At 36.9% G+C, this 21,165-nt stretch overlaps 1 protein-coding gene across 1 annotated transcript; it reads right to left on the bottom strand.

The window, feature by feature from the left end:
* Nucleotides 1–2,877: 2,877 nt before the first annotated feature.
* On the bottom strand, nucleotides 2,878–11,210 carry LOC136243222 (sodium/calcium exchanger 1-like). The gene is made up of 5 exons (XM_066034740.1): nucleotides 10,866–11,210; nucleotides 4,393–4,726; nucleotides 4,118–4,336; nucleotides 3,197–3,334; nucleotides 2,878–3,145 (listed from the first exon to the last, which is right to left on the bottom strand). Exons 1-5 carry the CDS (start codon nucleotides 11,136–11,138, stop codon nucleotides 2,943–2,945), a joined length of 1,167 nt encoding a protein of 388 aa, XP_065890812.1. The 5' UTR covers nucleotides 11,139–11,210; the 3' UTR covers nucleotides 2,878–2,942.
* Between the last annotated feature and the right edge of the window lie 9,955 nt (nucleotides 11,211–21,165).

Raw genomic sequence — 21,165 nt, 5'->3', positions numbered from 1 at the left:
GTACTGTTGTCTACAAAAGGCTTGCAACACTGATATCTGAGAAACGTGGTCATCCTTATAGTCAGACACTGTTTTGGATCTGATGTAAACTTTCTTATTGATTACTTCGTTCTGCAGTGATGTGTATAAGAGGATCAAGATCAAGCCATCACAGGTGTAATTTACAAGATCCAGCTATTGACTTGGCCTGCTCCAACAGTTTGTAATTGGAGTAATTTTATGATGTTTTTATGTGTCATGGTGAAACATACGTACAGTAAGTCCACATTTAAGTACTATTTTGCTACACTATATATATAGTATGTATACTTATTTTAAATTTGTTTGTGGTACTGACTACAAAATAAGATTCTGGTGGCACTTGATGTTATAAAAAGTCAGTCATCAAGTGGCATATAACAATGGCTACTGTAATTACTTTTTTTCATAGATGCAGTATTTTTTTACAGTCAAAATGCTTTTACATGGTGGATGGTGGAAAAAGAAACTAAAGTATGGTTGTACATAAGATTCCTTGTCTGCATGCCCTATGAAATGACTAACTACTGTGGCTTAATTCTAGGAAATCGACCTAGCATCACTGGTGCATGAGAGTGATCCTTCTGCTAGTGCTGAGCAATATGACAATATTTTAGTCAAACCACGGTATCTGTTCTTAGTACCATCTAATTTTTTGACTACTGTAGCTAAATACCATGGATTCTAAAACAAGCCTTTTAGTATATAGCTGAAATTTTAATGACCGTATGAGGAAGTATACTCACAGTACATATGAGTGGATATGCACTGCCATAAATGTATTGGAATTGGGTTTTCCAACATAATTTGTCATTAGCAAAATAGTTTGGAATATTTTGGGTTTTACCGAATACTTCTGTATCTAAATCTAGAACTACTGGTCTCAACAGCATCAAACTAAGGAATTGTTATACCACAATATCAAGTTGGCAATACCGGACCGTACCATTCATAAAAATATAATATCTAAACCGCTCAGCACTATGGCTACTGCAGTAGAGGATAACAGGAAAATGCAAGGCAATCTTTCTTACTACACTGCATACCAACCATGCAGAAACTATTCTTGGAGTGCAGTGCACTAGTACTCTATGGCATGAGCTCTTGTACACAAAGTCCTAGAACCATCTGTGAATATGTGCATACAATGCAATAGCAAGAGTACAAATAAAATGTGACTGGATTTGTGAAAAGGGGTCTTATAGCCTTTCCAATTGCATGTACTTGGTAATCCATAACTTGACTTGTGAGTATGGTACCAACCTGAAATGTAGTCACTTTACACTCCTCTATTTCTGGATGTAATTTTAAGACAATAGATTAGGCCACTCCAAATGAGAATGTAGTTTCCTGTCCTTGCCCGCATCATGTCTGAGCACCCTCATTAAATAGTCATTATTACAATATTTTATTATGAGAAGATAATTATTTTTCTTGACAATGGTGCCACATCTATGGATCTAAGAAAAATAGCTCTAAGAAGCCTTGTAACTGATTGGTCATTAAATTTTTGCAAAAGCTGATGAAAAGTGGAAAGTTGAGGAATTTCTAGGTACACTTGTAAGTTTAGCAATACTGCAGCTAGATAATGGAATATCAGTCTCTACATGCATGTGCAGTTATAACATTAGTTAAGTAGCTATAGCAAGTACTCAAGTGGCAATTAGAAAAGGTTTTGGTTTTATATTAGCCAGACATTAAAAAGCCTTAAATACTGCTTTAACACTGAGTTAGTTATAATGCTAATTTTTTTTGGGATTGTTTACCCACTGTTGATGAAATATGAACAGTTGAGCCACTACCTATTGTTGTATGATCTGTGAATATACGTAGAGCTTCTAAATTTACTAGTAATTCGCTATGTGAAAAACTACGTGAGAACATGTGATCATCATCAATAAAGACTGTCAAAAGTTTTAGCAAATGCTTTCAAAATTATGACATGGGAGACATCTCAGTACTATGACGATGATCTGTAGGAAGGATTTTGATGCTCTGAAAGTTACTGTAGTGATAACACTGCATGTGCAGCCATTCCTTGGAGAAGTCATCCAATAATGATACATACGTCAGAGTATGTGATACAGTATATGTAAATATTCCATAGCTGGTACCATAATGGATTACTTGGAGTTTATAGCAGTAAACTTTCCTCATAGTGAACTGCTCAGAGCTAGACATGTGCATCAAAGCCCCTTAGTATTACACTGAAAGAATGAATGATGCACAAAATGAAAGCTTCTATAAGATTATGTGAAGCCTAACTGAGTATAATAAGCAAAAATTCACAAGCTCAAGAAATGTGTCGGCCAATATCCAGTCATTCCCTGGCTCTTTTTGCAAGCTTTTCAAAGCCCTCTTGATCAAGATAAATTTATTTTTCTTGGTCAAGTTAGTTGTAGAGATTGTATTTGTATGTATATCAGTCTATGTAGACCCGGCAGAAAAGCTACCACCACTATATTCAACTGCTCAGTTTGAAGCATTATGTGTAGCTGCTCTGGTCCAATACATTCATAGAGTGATGGTGTAGTGCAACTAGAGTATGTGAATCTTAATATCAAATTAAAGAAGAGATTAACAATGCATATAAAACTGAGCTGCAGTAGGTTTTTCAACTTCCATTTCATAATTAGTTTTGTGGCTCAAAAGCTATTGATGTAATAATAAATAATGATAATAAGTCTTCCTCCCTCACTAAATTTTAAAAAAAGCACAGAAAAGAAACTATATTCTCATTTGGAGTGGCTTTAAACACATAACGAGTTATGACTCCTCTAACCTGGAAATTTGGAAAGGGCTATAACCACTGACAGATCCAGTCATTGCTACACTTGTTTCACATTATGTATAGTAGTATAATGAGAAAAAAATATGCTACATCTGTACAGTTTGTCTTGTCAAAGAAAAACACAAGTTGATCTTTAATTGACTATAATCACAATAGCCCTGCTACGTCTACCAAGTGTAACTCCACTAGGAAGAGAATACTTTTTGATGTAAAGTCGAAAATACTCTTTGCGTTCTGGCACATAGTCATCACTGATCATGACTACAAATGGTACTCTAGTCACACCAGGAGAAAATACAACCCAATATGGTCCTGAAATGTAATCCACACCATTTCCTGTAAAGAAGTCAAATGAGTCGAACTTAAACAATATAATCATCTATCTACCTGTTGCTGTTCCATCATAAGTATTAACCCTCACTCTGATAGTAGTAGAAACTGGCCTACTTAGCACTAACACAAGTTGTACTTTTCCAGCATTTTCTTGTACAATATATTTTGGAAAGGAAAAGCTTATTATGGCAACTAAAATAGAAACGCTATGTCAATTAAGCATCAATTGGTACAATATTAACTACGTATATGTGACCCGGTCTGTGAAAAGGGGTCTTTTAGCCTTTCCAAATTGTCAAGTTTGACTAACCATAACTCCTCTTGTTTTCAACCTATCACCTTCATATTACACCAAGCCATAGTGTTATGTTAGGGTATAAGGGGACTAAAGTTCAGGGTGATACCACATTCACAAGTCAAGTTAGATGTTGCCAAGTACATGTAATTGAAAAGGATATAAGACCACTTTTTTCAGATTGGGTCAAATATAATAAATGAAGCTTTATGTAAATGCTCATCACAACACAACTACGTATCTATTTACTGTGAAATAAAACTGCACCAGTTTAGCTACCCTACAGTATGAAATTGGTGTTTAATAAACACGCAGTGGCTTGCATGCACTATTATGGTTCAACTCATGTGATTCAAAGTTTTATGCATATGGTCTAGTACAATATGTGACTGGATATGCGAAAAGGGTCTTATATGTAGTCTTTCCAAATCCCAACTTTGACTAAATTTACGTTATCACCTTCAGAATATAACAAACAATAGTTGTATGTTAGGATATATTGTGATCAAATTTCAGGGTAGTACCATATTCAAAAGTCAAGATATGTGTTGTCAAATATGCACAATTGGAAAGGCTATAAGACTCCTTTTCACAGATCCGATCACATATATAATTCAAATACAATATAAACGCACGGTACACAGATTACCCTTCATACATGGTGTATTCTAAAAACTCACGATCATCATCATCATCTACTATGGTTATTGTTGACTCCACATGTCCAAAGTACTCACTGATGAAAGCACAGGTGGGCAGTGAGTCTTCTGATATTGTCAACATGAAAGTTTCATTGTCTTCATGCTTGTTATCATCTAATAGAACAATGTCAAAAGAAGCTTTGGTAGATCTTGCTGGGAATATGACATGGTATGGTCCAGAAATGTAGTCCACTCGTCCTATTATTAATTTTAAATGTTGGAAAATATTTGTCAAACAGATACACATAACTCACCAGTTGCACTAATGTCTTTGCTTCTAACTTGTACAGTAATATCAGTTAATAATGGGTGACTAAGGATTAATTCGGGTGATACCACTCCACTACTCTCATCAGCACTGTACGTTGCCTTGTTAAAGCGAACAGTAACATATGGACAACTGCTACAGCCATCAGCTATTGCTATAATAACTTCAGCTGATACACTGTTATAAGGGCTGTACTCTCTAATTTTTGAACAAGGCCCTCCAATGCCAACAAGATAGGTAATTCCAACTTTGAGAATATTTGAAGGATCTCCACATGATGACAGCGTATCAGGACCGCGATCAGTAAATACATCACCAACCTGTAACATACAGTTAGTCCCTTGAGGTATGCTTATATATGGGTAAAAGCTGAATTTTTACAAAGAGAATTATATGCATCTATTCTGATAGATGGCGGAAAGAACTTAAAGTGTTGCAAGCTTAATCTCAAGCACATATGGAGTGTAATAGCTAATCATAAATTGAAAATCAATTGAACAATATCTGTAAAACATAACTAGCAGCCCCTTTATAACACCCACTGTAAGGAAAGTGCATTGGAAAGTAATTTCCCAGAGCATGATTGTTAGTACAAAATCAAATTGTGCATATAATGTTGTTCTGACTATTTCCTAATAGCTGACCTTGAAAATTACAGTAACATAATATGGTAGTTAGTGCAGCATTTACAGCTATTTCTAGATGCATACTATTATGTAAACAGTTTGCTAACAAGTACAGGCTGCATGTAGAAGGAAAAATTAGCAATTTCAAGAGATCAAAGGAAAAATACGGTGCATGTGAAACAGGGGTATAGCTTATAAGTAGTGAAACAAGGAAGCTTAAAAGTAGTGAACAATATCTGCAGGTTGCTATACCTGCAGATATACTCTAGTGGACACTACAGCATTATATATCCATACTGTCTGCAGAGTGTTGTGGCTTTGAAGTGTCTTAGTTAACTGCAACTGGTAAGGTGAATTTTGCATTTGACCTAAAACTTCTTGGCAACTAAAGCACACTTGACTTTTCTCAAAATATAGTGCTGGATGGTCTTCTCATACAATAATAACAAACACAATTATAACCTTTACTGTCTTTTCAAACAGTCTCTAACAACCCAAATAATTCATACATCCTAGTCTCAAAGTGTATGTAATATTTTGCACAGTTTCCGATATTTCTCATACATTTAATTTAATTGTTGTGGCTGTTAATTGCATCTCATAACTACACTTCTTGGATTCCTCTGAAGGCCTTATACCTCACAACGTACTGTAAACATAGCTACTGTGAGACTGGTTACATAGCTACTGGGAGACTGGTTACATAGCTACTGTGAGACTGGTTACATAGCTACTGTGAGACTGGTTACATAGCTACTGTGAGACTGGTTACACACAGCGTGTTTACACTAGACGTAGAATTCGAGCTATTGTGGGGAAATTCGATCCGGGCCGATTAGCGCTTCAGTGTAAACACATGCCGAATCGAGCCATGCAAATTCGAATGGGGCTACCTACCTGAGGTGGTCCAGTTCGATTCAATTCGACTGACATCTGCGTGTAAACAGTTGTGACCTTGCAGTTCGATTTAACTCTAATAAACGGAATAAAAGTACGGACAGTTACAGCTAAAATGGCGACTGTAATGATGAAATGAAGCAACAGCAAAGTATTTAGGCGACGATAAGGAAACAAAGCTTCAAGAACAACACAAGGGCTCAAAGCAAACATGTACGCGTGCGAATCAATAGTTAACTAACTACACGGAGTTGAGAGTAGTCGCCAACATCGAAGCCAACACTTTAGACTTTATCATGCTTACTAACCTGGCGATTCAGAGAGCACAAATCCTTTTTAACTCTCAACAACCTTTACTTCGATGCAAATTATGATTGTGGGTTTAGGTTTTTTTACAGATTGGAGCTAGCTCACTTTCATAGTATAAACGGGGCTCACAAATCGATCTGGATCGCAATGAAGCGATCTCATCCAGAGCGATCTGTAGTATAAACACGCGGATAGCTACTGTGAGACTGGTTACATAGCTACTGTGAGACTGGTTTTAGAGTGATATTTTTGGTCAGAATAGCCCAAACCATCTCTGATATACAGTTTTTATTTAAGTTCTTGCATTAAGCTAAAAGTTATCCTTCCATGCCAGAGCATACATACAAGTACAAAAGTACACGTAATGTAAAGTAAAACTATTAGTATAGATAATCACACACACACGCACGCACGCACGCACGCACGCACGCACGCACACACTCACACACACACACACACACATCTGAGTGCAATTTTGGCTGTTAAAAGTACATAATTGCACAAAAATGTGTGCGATTGTCTACCAATCACATAGTGGTCACCCTTCATCTTTTGTAGTACACATCTATCCAGTTCTGTGCGGCCATTAACTTCTAACAGGTGATTGCATCATTTTGAAGCACTATTGGCTAACTATTACATAGTTTGTTATTGTACTTAAAAGGCTTGTGAAATTCTGTTATTTTATTGGCTACTTTACAACCATGCAATTTGTGATTACTTACACTCCTACTGTTAGGACTAATGTATGGCAAAGTAGATCACTAGCTATGTGATTGGTACAAAATACACCATATATGTACTAAATAATTTAATATTAATCATCAATATAATCATATAAAGCACCGCAGAAGATGGAAGCAGTAGCAATGATGCTAGACACTTCTACGGTATTTTAACCAAATATGTAGAGTGTGGAATTCTTCAAAATGGATTATCTACAGTTACCATCAAAAATCATTTTCCTTTACTGCCAATTTCAGTCCGACTGACTGTCGTAAACTCCACTGTCTCTGCCCATGTAGCTCCTGTATCAACCTCTTCATGGAACTTTGATTACATCCAGTCCTGATCACAACTTATCCAATTATCACATTAATTCCATTTTTATTTCTTAGCCATTCTAAATATTTGTGAGTTAAGTTTGCATTAGCTATTTTTTAGGTTAAGTGCTGTATAATTATAAGTATTGTAGTTTTGCAGGATTCCAGTATTCCATTTGTCTAATTTACATATATAGTTCACGTCATTGCACAACACCTTTATCTGTCACAAAAAAACAAGTGTGCTAAAACAGCACACCTGGCTTTTTGAAAGCCACACACTTTTCACAACTTTGCTGTTTTGGTATAGACAATATTATATCTCTTCAATGGCACATGTTTGCACACTTGTACATGCATCACAACTTGGTTAGCTACCAAATTCCTACAATGTCAGAGCTAGCCACAGATAGTGCCTTTAACTATTGATAAATCATATAATATTATTTTATTATGTTTCAGTTTTTAGAATTACAAGTTCAGCCTCCTGACAGTGTGACAGACAAATGGTTCTACAATGATGTGAACAAACAGAATACTGACATCCTGTGCCAATACCCCAAAACTACGTTACTCTCTTGACCGTTAGTTACAGTTAACTTAATAACTACAATGACTGAGAAATAAAAGTGGAATTCGTAGTGACGTGATAAGTAGTGATCAGGACTGGATGTGATCAAAGTTCCATGAGGGAGTGATTGATACAGGAGCTACATGGGAAGAGATATAGCTAATGGAGTTTATGATAATTATAGTCAGTTGTATTGAAATTGGCAATAAAATGTTTCCAAAAATTGATTTTTTTGGCTTTACAACACCAAAGTAATACTAGTCACCCATATAACGACTAGACTAGTTACTTAATTAACAAATTATATACATTATATGTCTTTCAAGTTAGTTGTATAGCTAGCATATAGGAGTGTCCTGACTAGCTATACAAGCAGGGCCGCTGACGGGGGGAGGGGGATGGCAACTGGAACATTTTGCCCTGGTCCCCACGTTGGAAGGGGCTCCAGGGGGGCCCTCAGTGACCCCATACAGTAGTGGCTGCCCCATAGCTACTTATCCTTATCCACACATAGCTACAATAAAACAAACGTACACCCTCCAGTGCCTAACTGTTAAAGTAGATAATAACAATAAGGCTGTGCCTAGAATCACGGAAATCACGTGAACAAAAAAAAACTTAGACAAAAAACCTAAGAAAACGAAAAAAAAGGCTGTTGCTATATTGTTCCGGCAGTCACGTGAATAAAAATAAAACTTAGACAAAAAAAGGTCCTCAAACAAAAAAAAAAAAATACAAAATGCCTTGAGCGGGAATCGAACCCAGGATCTCCCATGCCTGAGCCCAGAGTCCTAACCATTGCGCTACGTGACTCCCAGTTATCCATTTCCTTTAGTTTCTACCTTATATGTCTCCGAGTGGAGTAACTTCTATATATTGAAGGTTAAGAAGAAACTAAAGTTGAACCCGACCCTACCCTAACACTAGAGCTACTTTTTGCATCCCCTGGGGTTGAAAGCTCGGGGCAGCCTTCTAGGCGTGTTTCCTAAGGTTGAATGCTCGGGGCGGCCTATTAGACGCGTTCCCTAGGGTCGAATGCTCGGGGCAACCTACTAGACGTGTGCCCCAAAGTTGAATACTCAGGGCATAGCATACACCTAGTGTGCTTGATAGGGAGAGATTTAGTGGACTGCCGGAACAATAGCACTGACAAAATATTTCCGGCTGCCGGAACAATAGCAACTTGAAAAAAAAAAGTTTGGCTAAAGCGAGGCTTGAACCCCGGGACATCCCATACTCTAGCCCAGTGCCGACCACTGCATCACTGTGGTACCAACTACCCTACTCCCTTAGTTTGTACCTTTATATGTCATTCACGAAGAAGCCTATATATAAAATAACACCAGTAAAGAAACTAAACCCGAAACTAAACCCGAATCCTAACCCTAACTCTGAAGTACAATATGCATCCCCTAAAGTAGAATGCTCGGGACATACTACTAGGCGCGTCCCCTAAGGTTGAATGCTCGGGGCATATTACTAGGCGCGTGCCCTAAAGTCGAACCGATATTCGGGAAACACTAAACTCCTGCCAACCCTAGCTCGCCTCAAACTCTACAAAAACGTACCTTCATACAACTAGTGTGTGAATTCTGCGTGACTGCGCCGTGAGGGACGCGTGACTTTACTGCAGCAAAATTTCCAGTCACAGTACCGTGACTCTAGGCACAACGTAACAGTAACAACAACGTAGAACTGTTACAGTATAAATTTATTAAAGCTTTACAGCACAAGTGCTGGAGGTCTGTAGGACACCTGGTCCTACAGCCTGCTCAAAGACTTTAGATACAAAGACATTAGTTACATAAGGTGTGTTTGAAAAGTTGCAGAAAGGAGAAAAATCCATGACTGGACCTAGGTAGCCTCAATATAAGAGATACCATCCAAGCTCAAAGAGATCCATAGCAATCCAGTGTAGCAGTGGCAGCAAACCATTACTCGCAATATGTCTTATAAAGCCCCTATATAGACAGTGTGAGATTGAGATACTCTAATAAAACAGTCACCCTATTGCACCAGTCAGGAAAATATGTGGCCGGGTCTGAAAAAATCAGTTTTATAGCCCACCCACTATTTTAACGTTTGGGGTTTGATAATTCAATCCTTGAGCATGATAACTATAAGCAAAATTTTTACTACTTACGTACAGAACTATCATAGCATATACATAAACAGTGTCATGATACACAATATTAAGTAAGCATGTATATTTTCGGGCTATAAGACTGATTTTGTCAGACTCGGTCACATAATCAGTCATAGTAACTGTTAAAAACCAATCTGGCATAAGGTACAAAAATTTCCTAGGTGGTATGTATTTGGCAGAAGCTTGCTGTAAACTTCAAACTTGAGATGCACTAATACAGCAATCAGCCTAATACGTACAACAATCCAATAAATTATGATAAATAATATTATTATATCACTCTCATATTTAATCTCAGAGAGATTCAAAATTTCCTGGGGGCATTCCCCCAGACTCCCTGGCTTGGCATGCTTTGCATCTGTCGATAAGCTTATCAATTAGGAGCTAGTGGTTTGCCTTTAGTTGTAGTCAGCTTGTTCTTGTAAAATCACACTCACATAAAAATTTCCTGGGGAGGTGGCATTCCCCCAGACCCCCTAGGTTATTGCATGTTTTGCATGCTAAAACTGTCAATAAGCTTATCAGTTAGTAGCTTGTAGTCTAGTAGCTAGTTAGCTAAACTCATATTCAATCTCAGAAAGTCTAATTTTCCTGGATGGCATGCTCTCCTAGTTTGGTTTGCATGCTAAAACTAATAAGCTTATCACTGAGTTAGTAGCTAGTTTGCTTTTAGGTGTAGTCTATTAGCTACTTAGCTAAGCTTGTTATTGTAATGTCCTTTAGTCTGTTTTTCTTTATTGAAAATTATTATAGCTAGGGGCCGCACATTCTAAATTTGTCCTGAGCCCCCTAAATCCTCTCGGCTGTCCTGTAGCTGGTAGACCTATAGCTATATAGCTAAATAATTATGAACTGTGACATACGTACCTGGCGATATCCTTTAAACACATTCACAACTTGAAAAGTGTAGTTGTATAGCTTGAAAGAACAGTCAGCTGAGTGACACTGACTTTCACGAACCCGTACGCGTGCGGTGAACACGTTACGAGCGAACCTGTAATCACGGCAAGCTGATTGCAAGTCAGTCAAGGTGAACAATATGGGAATACATGAGCATCCCCGCACTGCAGTAGGATAGTAGTATAGTGCAAAGAAGCAAAAATATAATGCAATTCCGCTTATTGCTGTCAATCCTGCCATCGCTGAACAACCGATCCAACTTGGTAGGGCTTGTGTATAGCTAGCTAGCTAGCTATAGCTACGCGAGGGCACTGCCACACTCGACGACAGCTTTGTACACTATAGGGAAATTCATCTTGAACTGAATTTATTTATACCGATGAGGGTAAAAGCATCTATTTCACTGATTACATTAAGCTAGCTAATGCACAGGATTGGTCTTTAATTAAGGAAGTGGTTACTGAACCAAAAGTTTTTTATTTTCGTGTATAGTAGTTGCCCGAGCACTGATTCTACTTTAGGGGACGCGTCTAGTCGTTTGTTTCCCCTAGCATTCGACTTTAAGGGACGTAAACAGTAGCATTAGGGTTAGGGTCGGGTTCAGCTTTGAACCTTTATCAAAGTAAATGTAGTGGGTAGCGGCAGCGGTAGCACAGTCGTTAGGACACTGCTTACAATTCCAGTAGTCCAGGGGTCAAGACCAGGGTGAGTTTTGCAGCTTTTTTTTTCCATTTAGTGACCCTTTTTTGTCTAAGTTTTACTGTCGGTTCAATAGCGAGTCCGATTTATTGAACGGACTTTTGGTTCAGTAACCACTGCCTTTAATTAAAGTAGAGATTTCCAACCCATCTATTTTTAGAATTTTTTGCCAATAAAATTATACCCTTTCAACAAACGTTTCATATGCTGCTGATCTACTGTAGTATGTACATGGTAGCCAATGCTTGGTACTTCACTTTACCGAATTCACCCTGTCAGAACTGAACACGCGAAATCAAAGTTTGAGAAACAAAATTCCCCGGGACTTGATAATTTTTAATAGTGAAAAAAAATGAAATGGCACTATGTGAATTTAACCCAATGCATGTTACATACATTATCTAGCTACAACTACTAATACAACTACAGACTACACATACTACCAGAAAAGGGGATTTTCACCAACATCAGCACCCTGAAGTGTCCAATACCACAGGATCATTCTGGCATTGTTCATCCATAAAGCAACAGAAAATTGTTCAAGCAATTTCTTCCTTGCTAGCTTAGTAGGAATGCCACTACTGGGGGGTGGTACGGTCAGCAATTGTATGTAAAGTCCTTAAGGCAAAAGGGGCCCAGACTCCAAAACTTTCCACCACTAAGGGAATAAGATCAGTTCCAATGGGAATAAATGGAATAAAATTTAAACCACATAGGGAATAAAATCAGACCACATATAGTCGAGTTTTCTGCAAGTTTCTGTGGCCAGTGAGGCTAAAATAAATCGTATTCGGCAAAGAGTTTGCCCACCCAGTACACCTTCTTTTAGCTAGCCTCACAGGCCAAAGCTGCTTTACAGTGCATGACCAGCACTGTTTCAGAAGGTCTGACAACAACTTGTGCTGCACACAGCCTTTGAGTTATCTAAATAGGACTTGAAAACTTTGACATTACTTAATGTAGCTAATAATGTGAAATAGAGAATGCCAAAGAAAGGGGAAATAACACATGATTTGAATTTGACATTAGTTTTTGGTGAAAATACTGCATGTTTTCCAGTGGTCCATGATGAAAATGTATTTTGTAAAAGGTTATAACATCATATTGCTAGAATTTTGTGTAACAATAATGGTGTTAAAGACATCATACATTTGCATTGTACAGAAAAGCTCTGAAAATTTTGTACACAAAAATCACTGCACTTCCAACTTCTTTTGCTTGTATCAGTATCTCTTATTTGGAACCACCAATTGAGATGGGGTTTACACTAAAATGATTCTAAAAGATAGCACAATATTTTCCATACCAAAAAATTAAAGGAAACATTGAAATTTTGGTAAGGTTGGAAATACCTATTAAAGGTGTAGTCATAGAACTGTAAAGCTATGTAGCCATTCCATGACACGCACCAAGCTTTTCATGTTACAAATGTATGCAAACACAATCCTGATGTTCCTTATAATTATTATTAGAATGTGAAAAACCTATGATCTAATAAACAGTGAGAGTTTAGAGACACAGAAATCTCACTGTTTACTGAATCACAGGTTTCACATTCCAATAATTATAGGATCATCCAGGAAGGTGTTGAGATGAGTCCCAGGGCTGTCAGAAAACGCTACTGAAATTGTCCTTTTAGCAAGGCCAGTGTGTTGCTGCTGATTTCTTGGATCCAAGTTGTTGAAACATTTCTTAATAATCTCCAGGAGATGATTAGCCTTTTCAATTACCTCCATATATGGTGTGAAACTTTAAACGGTTATTAAATCCAATATTTTTGTGAAATGTTACATTGTCAGTTAAAGTGTCATTAAGGTAGAAAGAGCCACACCTATGTATGTGCTATTCCAAAATGTGCCATGTTGATGATCACTCATATACACTGTTAAAAATAAAGAGTAACCACCACTCTGAGAGTTCCCAGTGTAGGGAGGATTTAACACCCCATGGAGAGTAACCAACACTCTGAAGAGAATATTAACCATTACTCTGAAGAGTAAGTGACACCACCTTCAGAGCATGTGTTACTCCCCAGTTACTCCTTTGGAGTAATGGTTACTCTCCAGGGGTGTTAAATCCTTCCTACACTGGGAACTCCTTGAGAGTTGTGGTTACTCTTCATTTTAACAGTGTAGTAACTTCAAATCAGCTGTGTGTTCTTCACAACATGAAAAATATTTGAATCATCAGCAAACAATAAGAAAGAATTAGGAATTTCATCTGAGTATGGTGATGAAGTACCCTGACAGAAGTACTAGATTGGTTACATAATACACAAAGCAACAAGAAGCAAAATCCCTACTGTGCTGTGTAGATTCTATTATAACAAATGAAATGCACAGTAAGGATTACTTTTTTTTGTATATTTATGACCACTGTTAATGATTTACCTTCGATTGGGTTCAGTACACACACGTATCTGTAAGTCCCATCTTGAATGTGAGCATTGAACATGAAACCTTTCACTTACCAGGCCAATATCCTACTACCGCAAGCAAATTGATGAAAACTGGCTATTAATATTGGTTACCTGAATTTAAAATCACAGCCAAACAAGGACAGTAATCAGTTGGGGTATAGCTGAAGAACAAGCATCTACCGTAACTATTACCTGATTACCATCTTCCCTATATAGTATAGACAAACAAGCTACATACACATGTATTCTTATTTAATAAACTACTTGGAACATGACATGATATTTGATTGTGGATACATGTATATAATAGTCAACTTTCCTGCTCAAAAATTGTTAGATTTGTTTTTAGACTATTTTGTTAATAAACTCACTTTCTGCTCCTTGAATCAGTGCATCATTATTATCATAATAGCAACAAAAGACACTAAGGAATTTTACAATCCAAAAAACAGTTATAAAACCTACCTATGGAATGGCACTATTTTTTCTGAGTTGAAAGAAAATTTTAGTAGGGGGTTGTGACCAATTTTCTGGGAAACAAGCATGGAACTTTATGAATTCAAATGTGTCTAAGAGACCACCTATTTTTCTACTGGACAACTTCCTAAACTACCAACCATGGATCAATTGACATATTAAACAGTTGAGTTGATGTAACAGAAAAAAGCTAGTTATAATTGTGCTGAAGCTACAAAGTATTCTGCTGACTCACTGACTGGTCACACTATAAGGGGGGAAAAACCATGCATGCAAAGGGGATGCTGAAGAGATAAATGTTTAATACTACACATCAAAGTGGCAGGAATTTGGTACATAAAATAAGAAACATTGTGGCTTGGAAACACTGCAAAAGGGTGGAATTAACTATACTGATAACTTGAGATACTAATGAACAGTTTTCATCAGTGTTTACTTGGAATAACGGTTCAGGCATGCCTCACATGGGAGGTAGTTCATATATCATTCTTTTATTGAATATGATATATCTGGCACTGCTAACTCACTCAGCGATGTTGACTCACTAAGTCTTCAAGACCTGACCACATTCCTACCAATGAAACTATAATTGAAAACTGAGTCTTGTTATTTCTGTTCCCCTTATCTTAAGGTACTTTGTTGTGCTATGCTAAATCAATGTACTGTAGGTTCCATCGCAGTTGAAAAAAAGCATTAATCTGTCCATTGTTTTAAAAGGATATTAGAAAGAATTCACCAAACTATTGACCAGTGTCTCATACTATAGTGTGTAGTAAGATCACGGAACACATTATTTATACAAGCTCGATGTAAAAAATGGAATCAAATATCTTGTCAGACATACAATTTGGATTTTGTAGTTCATGTCTGTAAAAATTTTATATATAAAAGTTATATTTATGCAAGAATGAACAAGGGAAAATTCAGATTGTAACAGGTAACTTAATCACTAGTTACTATACACATGTATAGAAAGTTATTCTTACATTAACTGTACCTAGTTACATGCTGGATGATAGGGATTAATAAATTTTTAAAATTAATGTGCATAATTATAACTAGGAAATAATTTTTACTTTGCCTCAGTTATGACCAAAACTACAGGAAGTACCACAAAGTGGGTGTAGTGAACTAAATGTACTGAAAGCACAACAAACTGTGGGAGCACTAGAATTAATACTAGCCAAAACTACGACAAACTGTGGGTGTACTAGAATTAACACCTAAAACAAGCCATGAGAGTATGTTAGCCAAAACTAAAACAAACTGTGGGTGTACTGGAATTAACATTAGCCAAAACTGTGGGTGTACTAGACTTAAATGTTCACTAAAACTACAACAAACTTTGATCACTGTGGGTGTACTAGACACTAAGAACTACAACAGTTAATGAGATCAGAATAAAGCATACTGGTGAGTGTAGTATTGCTGTATGAAGTCATGCCAGCAATCTATACTACTGTAACATAGTAATATAGTAGTATAGTAAAAGCACAGGTACTGTACAATAGGACCATCAGTACAGTAACTGAGGTCTCAAAATGGGATGTGCAATTTCATAGACTCAACTAGACTTTAAGTTCAAAGGTAAAAAACTTTTTAAAGTTCAAAGGTATATTGTAGGCCAAAATTCCTCATTTAGTGCAACAATTCTAGTCTTATTTTTCATTTAATTTATCCCAATTAATAAATTACTTGTATAGCTAGAAATAAAATTAGGAATTTTAAGTTGAATTAGGGATCAACAAAAATAGTAATGTTATGAAATTATGGAACAAGAAATAGCTAAAAAGTTTTCCTATACCTGCATTGGACATTTAATCAGTATACTTCAATCTATAACCATGACTGAATCAGTCCACTTATGTGCTGGTATAGATAAGGCCATGAAAAACTAATTATATGTTTCTGGTTCCCTTCCTGGTCATTTTTGTGCTGAATGAATTATGCAATCACCATACAATTAATATTAATTTTATAGTATTTGAAAGGTTTTCATGTCTTGGAATTGGTAGGACCAGAAACATATAACTACAGTGTAACTTCGCATGGCCTAACCTCTCTTCTTTCACTGCTTTTTAGCTATTCTCTTGTTTCATAATTTTTCTGATACCTAATACAACTTTAAATTCCTGATTTTTCTGTTTGTTTACTTTTTGTAACATAATTTGTACAGATCAATGGCGGATCCAGGATGGGGCATTTGGGGCAAATGCCCCCCCCCCCCCCCCCCCCCCCTTCAAGAAATTGCATACAAGATCGAGATACTCTAATAGAGCAGTCAGTTACTCTAATAAAGCAGTCACAATGTTCATGAGACAGTGTAGCTTACCTATGAAGCTATAAATAGGATTTTATTTTACATAACAGACGTGATATATTTGGTAAAGGATCACTAGCTATTATTGTTGTGACCTTTTTTTTTTTTTTTTTGGTCTTCAACTGTTTTTCAGCAAGGTGCCCCCCCTCTTTCCAAACTCTGGATCCGCCCCTACAGATATATCACCCCCTGTAATGAAAATGACTGCCTACCAGCAGAGTGTCTTTCCATGCACCATCACACAGTAGAACACCCTTCCAGATCACATTGAGTTTGATTGATTTTTCAGTTATTCCAAACAGTGGTTGACAGAACCGTTTTTCCTCTACTGGAGTGTACTTATATTGAGGCAAAATCTTTAAAAACATTTTTTTACAATTACATACTCAACTTGGTTTGTACCTTAGCTGTCTTTCAATAATCTGTGTTCAAGCTCCCCAACCACTTAACCTGTTTGTACCCCTCCACTTGCCAACTCCTGGACCTGCCCCTGGTACACTTTAAGAAGCCTTACTATCAAGTAAAATAATATGTTTCTTTGGCTTCTTTCAATTGTAACTACGTCTGCTGGGCTTGCAATAACTGTAGTTCAGCAGAACGGTGTTTACAAATTTATGTGCTTAGTATGAACTATAGATACATCAATTTCAGCTATTAGTCTGCCCATTATATATGGAGAAGTGTTAACACAGAGCTCGAGTGTGCCAGCGATCAACCCATTCAATGGCTGTACCATGCCAGACAAAATGTATGCTATAGTATGAGTAGCCCACATTAACTGTTATTCATCCAATGCGTTAATTTAATTTGTTTCATGTCAGCACTAAATGTTTTCATTATTTCCTGTTCTTCCATTATTTTTCAGTTTTTCGTGCATCTAGTGCAGGCCCAGTAAAATGATATTGTGCCTATCAGTGTGCCATCAAGTCAATACAAATTCACCTCTGCTTGTGTTAGCTATTTCTATTACATTAATAATGAAGTACTGAAACCTGTTGGTACTCAAAAAGTAGTTTGCTCCGACCCTAGTTCGCCTCAAACTTACCCAAAACTTACCTTCATAGTTCATACAGACAGTGAAAGCCATCATTATGCTTAACAAGGAAACTTCAGGTTAGCATTAGGTTTAGAGTTGGGTTTAGCCTTGGTTTCTTTTTCACTGGGTATTCTTCTTGATTATATAGGTTTCTTCTTGAACGACATAGCTAATGGTAGCTGGCAGCACAGTGGCTTAGTGATTAGAGCACTGGACTAAAGTGTGAAAGATCCCAGGTTCAATCCCACTCACGGTAGGGTTTCCACTCAAAATAGGATGGTAATTCATTTTGTTGTTTTTGGAGATTTTCACACAGATTATATTACCTTTAAGATAGCTAATTTGTTATTGCATTATCTGTAGCATTTGATATCAACATACTGTATTTCTATATTTATAAACCGTTAAAAATATTTCGTCGAAGCTAGCATCCGACGTAACTTAATTACGCGAATTTTTTTTTTTTTACCAACGTAATATTAGAGAAGTTGAATAAATTGTTAGGCCGCTCCAAATAAATTCTCTGTTTCCCGTCCTGGACATATTCGCATGCGGGCGGGCGGTCCATTTTCATTATTTCATTATAAAATTGGCTAGCTTTTCAAGCCATTATTTGCCTGGCACAGCCAAAAAGGCTGCATAAAAGCATGCTTAAGCTTGTTCCTTCCTTTGTAAGTTGCAAAAATAACACAAACGTGAAGTTTGTGCTGACTTGATAGCACTGCTGACACGTGAGCTGACACTGTTTCAAGATAGCTTTTACTGAGCCTATCAGTATGCAAGAATAACCGGAAAATAATGGAACAATACGGAATAATGAAATATTTAGAGCTGGCAGTAACCAGATGCGGGCGGTGGACGGGGAAACAGAGAATTTATTTGTAGTGGCCTTAACTGCTTTCTGGCCACCTGGATCGAAGGTTGGCCGTTGGCGTTTCAAGAGTATGTCTTTGCTGCAGTATTTTACTATAAAACAAAAATGGCCTCCTGCATACCAGGGGAGAGCTGCCACTGGGTCCGGCTCGCCGCCAACAATAGCATTAGCAATGATGCCATGCCATATGATAGACAGCTACTATACAGGACCCATTAAATGGAATAAATAAATATATACGTATATACGAATATGTAAATTGCATGGAATGAGCTTCTAGTACAGTAATTCCACTCCAGTCCACTCGGCTTGAGTTTGTGACCGGCGGACAACCATAGGCGGCGGAAAGGGGGGGGGGGGCTAGGGGGCTAAAGCCCCCCCTCAGAATGATATCACACCGAAATTATCTTTCTTGGAGTGGGGCTGAAAACCGTGATAAAGATCGAGATACTCTAATAGAGCAGTCACTCTAATAAAGTAGTCAGTGTGCAGCGAGCTATGTAAGGATTTTTATGTAGTTTATCAGCTAGAAATGGTAGCTGGTGAGGTGGAAAGCTCTTGTGAGTTGGTTGTGACCTTTTTTTTTTTTTTTTTTGGTCTCACCTTACCAAACTATAGAAATAAGTCTGGGTCAGCTCAGCGAAGCCCCCCCTCATATCAACTACTTCCTCCGCCGCTGCGGACAACTCTAAGGGTGCAGCCCCCATGTAATGGAGATGCCACACTTAAGTTTCACAGCTTGTTATTCTGCTTCTCCTATATACAAAAAGGACAGCATAAATTAATAAAGCTACATAATTCATTGTTAAAAAAATTTTCGCTTGAGGACACCGCTGTAAATTTTTTAACACGAAAATTTAACTTGTGAAAATTTCTCGCAGCTTATATTTATAGAAATACGGTAATTTTAATGTAAGTAAATATAAAAGTGGTCACGTTAGTAATTTGGTAATTTTGGTAATTTTAATGTAAGTAAACATAAAAGTGGTCACGTTACCAACAATCCCTTCATATAGGATTTCCACTGCAAAATAAGATGATGCCTCAGCTCTTTTCATATTTTCTGGTGATTTTCACACGGACTGACCTTCAGATAAATTAATATATTAGAAAACTGTCTATTAGTTTCAATATCAGTGCATTTGTAACTGTCAGTATCCATAAAAAGGTCACGTGGCCAACATCAATCCCATTACAGTTGTTCAGGATGAGCTATAGCACTAAAAGACATATAAATCGTCATTAAGGTAAGAAACACACTAATTGTGACTTATATAGAACACCCTAAAGGACAATGATTTTTTAATAAGCTGCCCAATGCTACTACTGTAATTCACTTTATTTTGTGCAAAAAATTCATGATAAAAATTTTTGTGTAATAATATTTTTGTATGATTTACATGAATGATTACTCTATTAGAGTAGTCAATCTTTTACAAAAAGAATTTGTATAAGAAATTTTCTAACCAGTTTTACATAAAAACATTATTTTATGACGAATAATCATTTTACACTACTCCATACATTTTTTATATCTCCTACGTATATTCATTAAGCAGTCATGATGACCAATCACCATTTCTGCTGCAGTTCTCTACTGTCCATTGACCAATTGAGAACATTGGTGTGATCATAGAAAAAACCACTAGGATTGTGATGAATTTAAAATTAATGTAAAAAATATTTTCAATAATTTTTACTGGAAGTTATGGTAGTTAGATTTATTGGTAATCTTTGGTGTTTCATTGGATAACCACAATATTCAGCTACAAACAAATAAATTGGAACAGAAAAAGATATTCCACGATGGCTGATTTTATGACAGAAATAGATTATTCATTGGTGTGTGACAGAATAAGAATATAAATGGCAATGTATTGTTGTAGGCATTGGTATTATGAGACAGGGAGTATTATGAGATTCCTTGTTCTTTATTTTGTTTTCATTTTACATCAATAATAACGTAACTTCATCCTGCCCCTGATGCAGTTTGTACAGTATGATAACCACTTCAACACGCTAATAAACATTAATTAAAATTAATATGAATTCTAAAACCAATGTCGGTGGTCAGAGGTCAAGTGTGCAAGAAATAGAGTTGAAAGTGCTGTACAAGCTGTTGGAGATGTTGGTGGTAACGAAGAAAGTGTTCTAAATACAAAGGGAGTCACAAAATGATTTAATGTTCTGATTGAGACCCTCACAAGAAAAGTTACCGGATGGGTCGATGTGAATTGCAGCCCAGTCCTCGCCCTGTGTTTTCTAAGGATGAAGAACAAAAGATTATCAAATTGTTGTATTCAAATGGCTGATGTCGGTTTTGTGGTATCAAAAAAGATATTATGAGCTCAGCATTTCTTCTTGCTAAGAAGACTGATTTGAAACACCTGTTTTAAAGTTGCAGCTTAGTTTGAGTCAAGAAACCCACAGCTTTCTGTTCAT

This window comes from Dysidea avara, chromosome 2 (genome assembly GCF_963678975.1).
Source record: "Dysidea avara chromosome 2, odDysAvar1.4, whole genome shotgun sequence".
Lineage (NCBI taxonomy): Eukaryota > Metazoa > Porifera > Demospongiae > Dictyoceratida > Dysideidae > Dysidea > Dysidea avara.
This window is presented reverse-complemented; position numbering and strand designations above follow the sequence as displayed.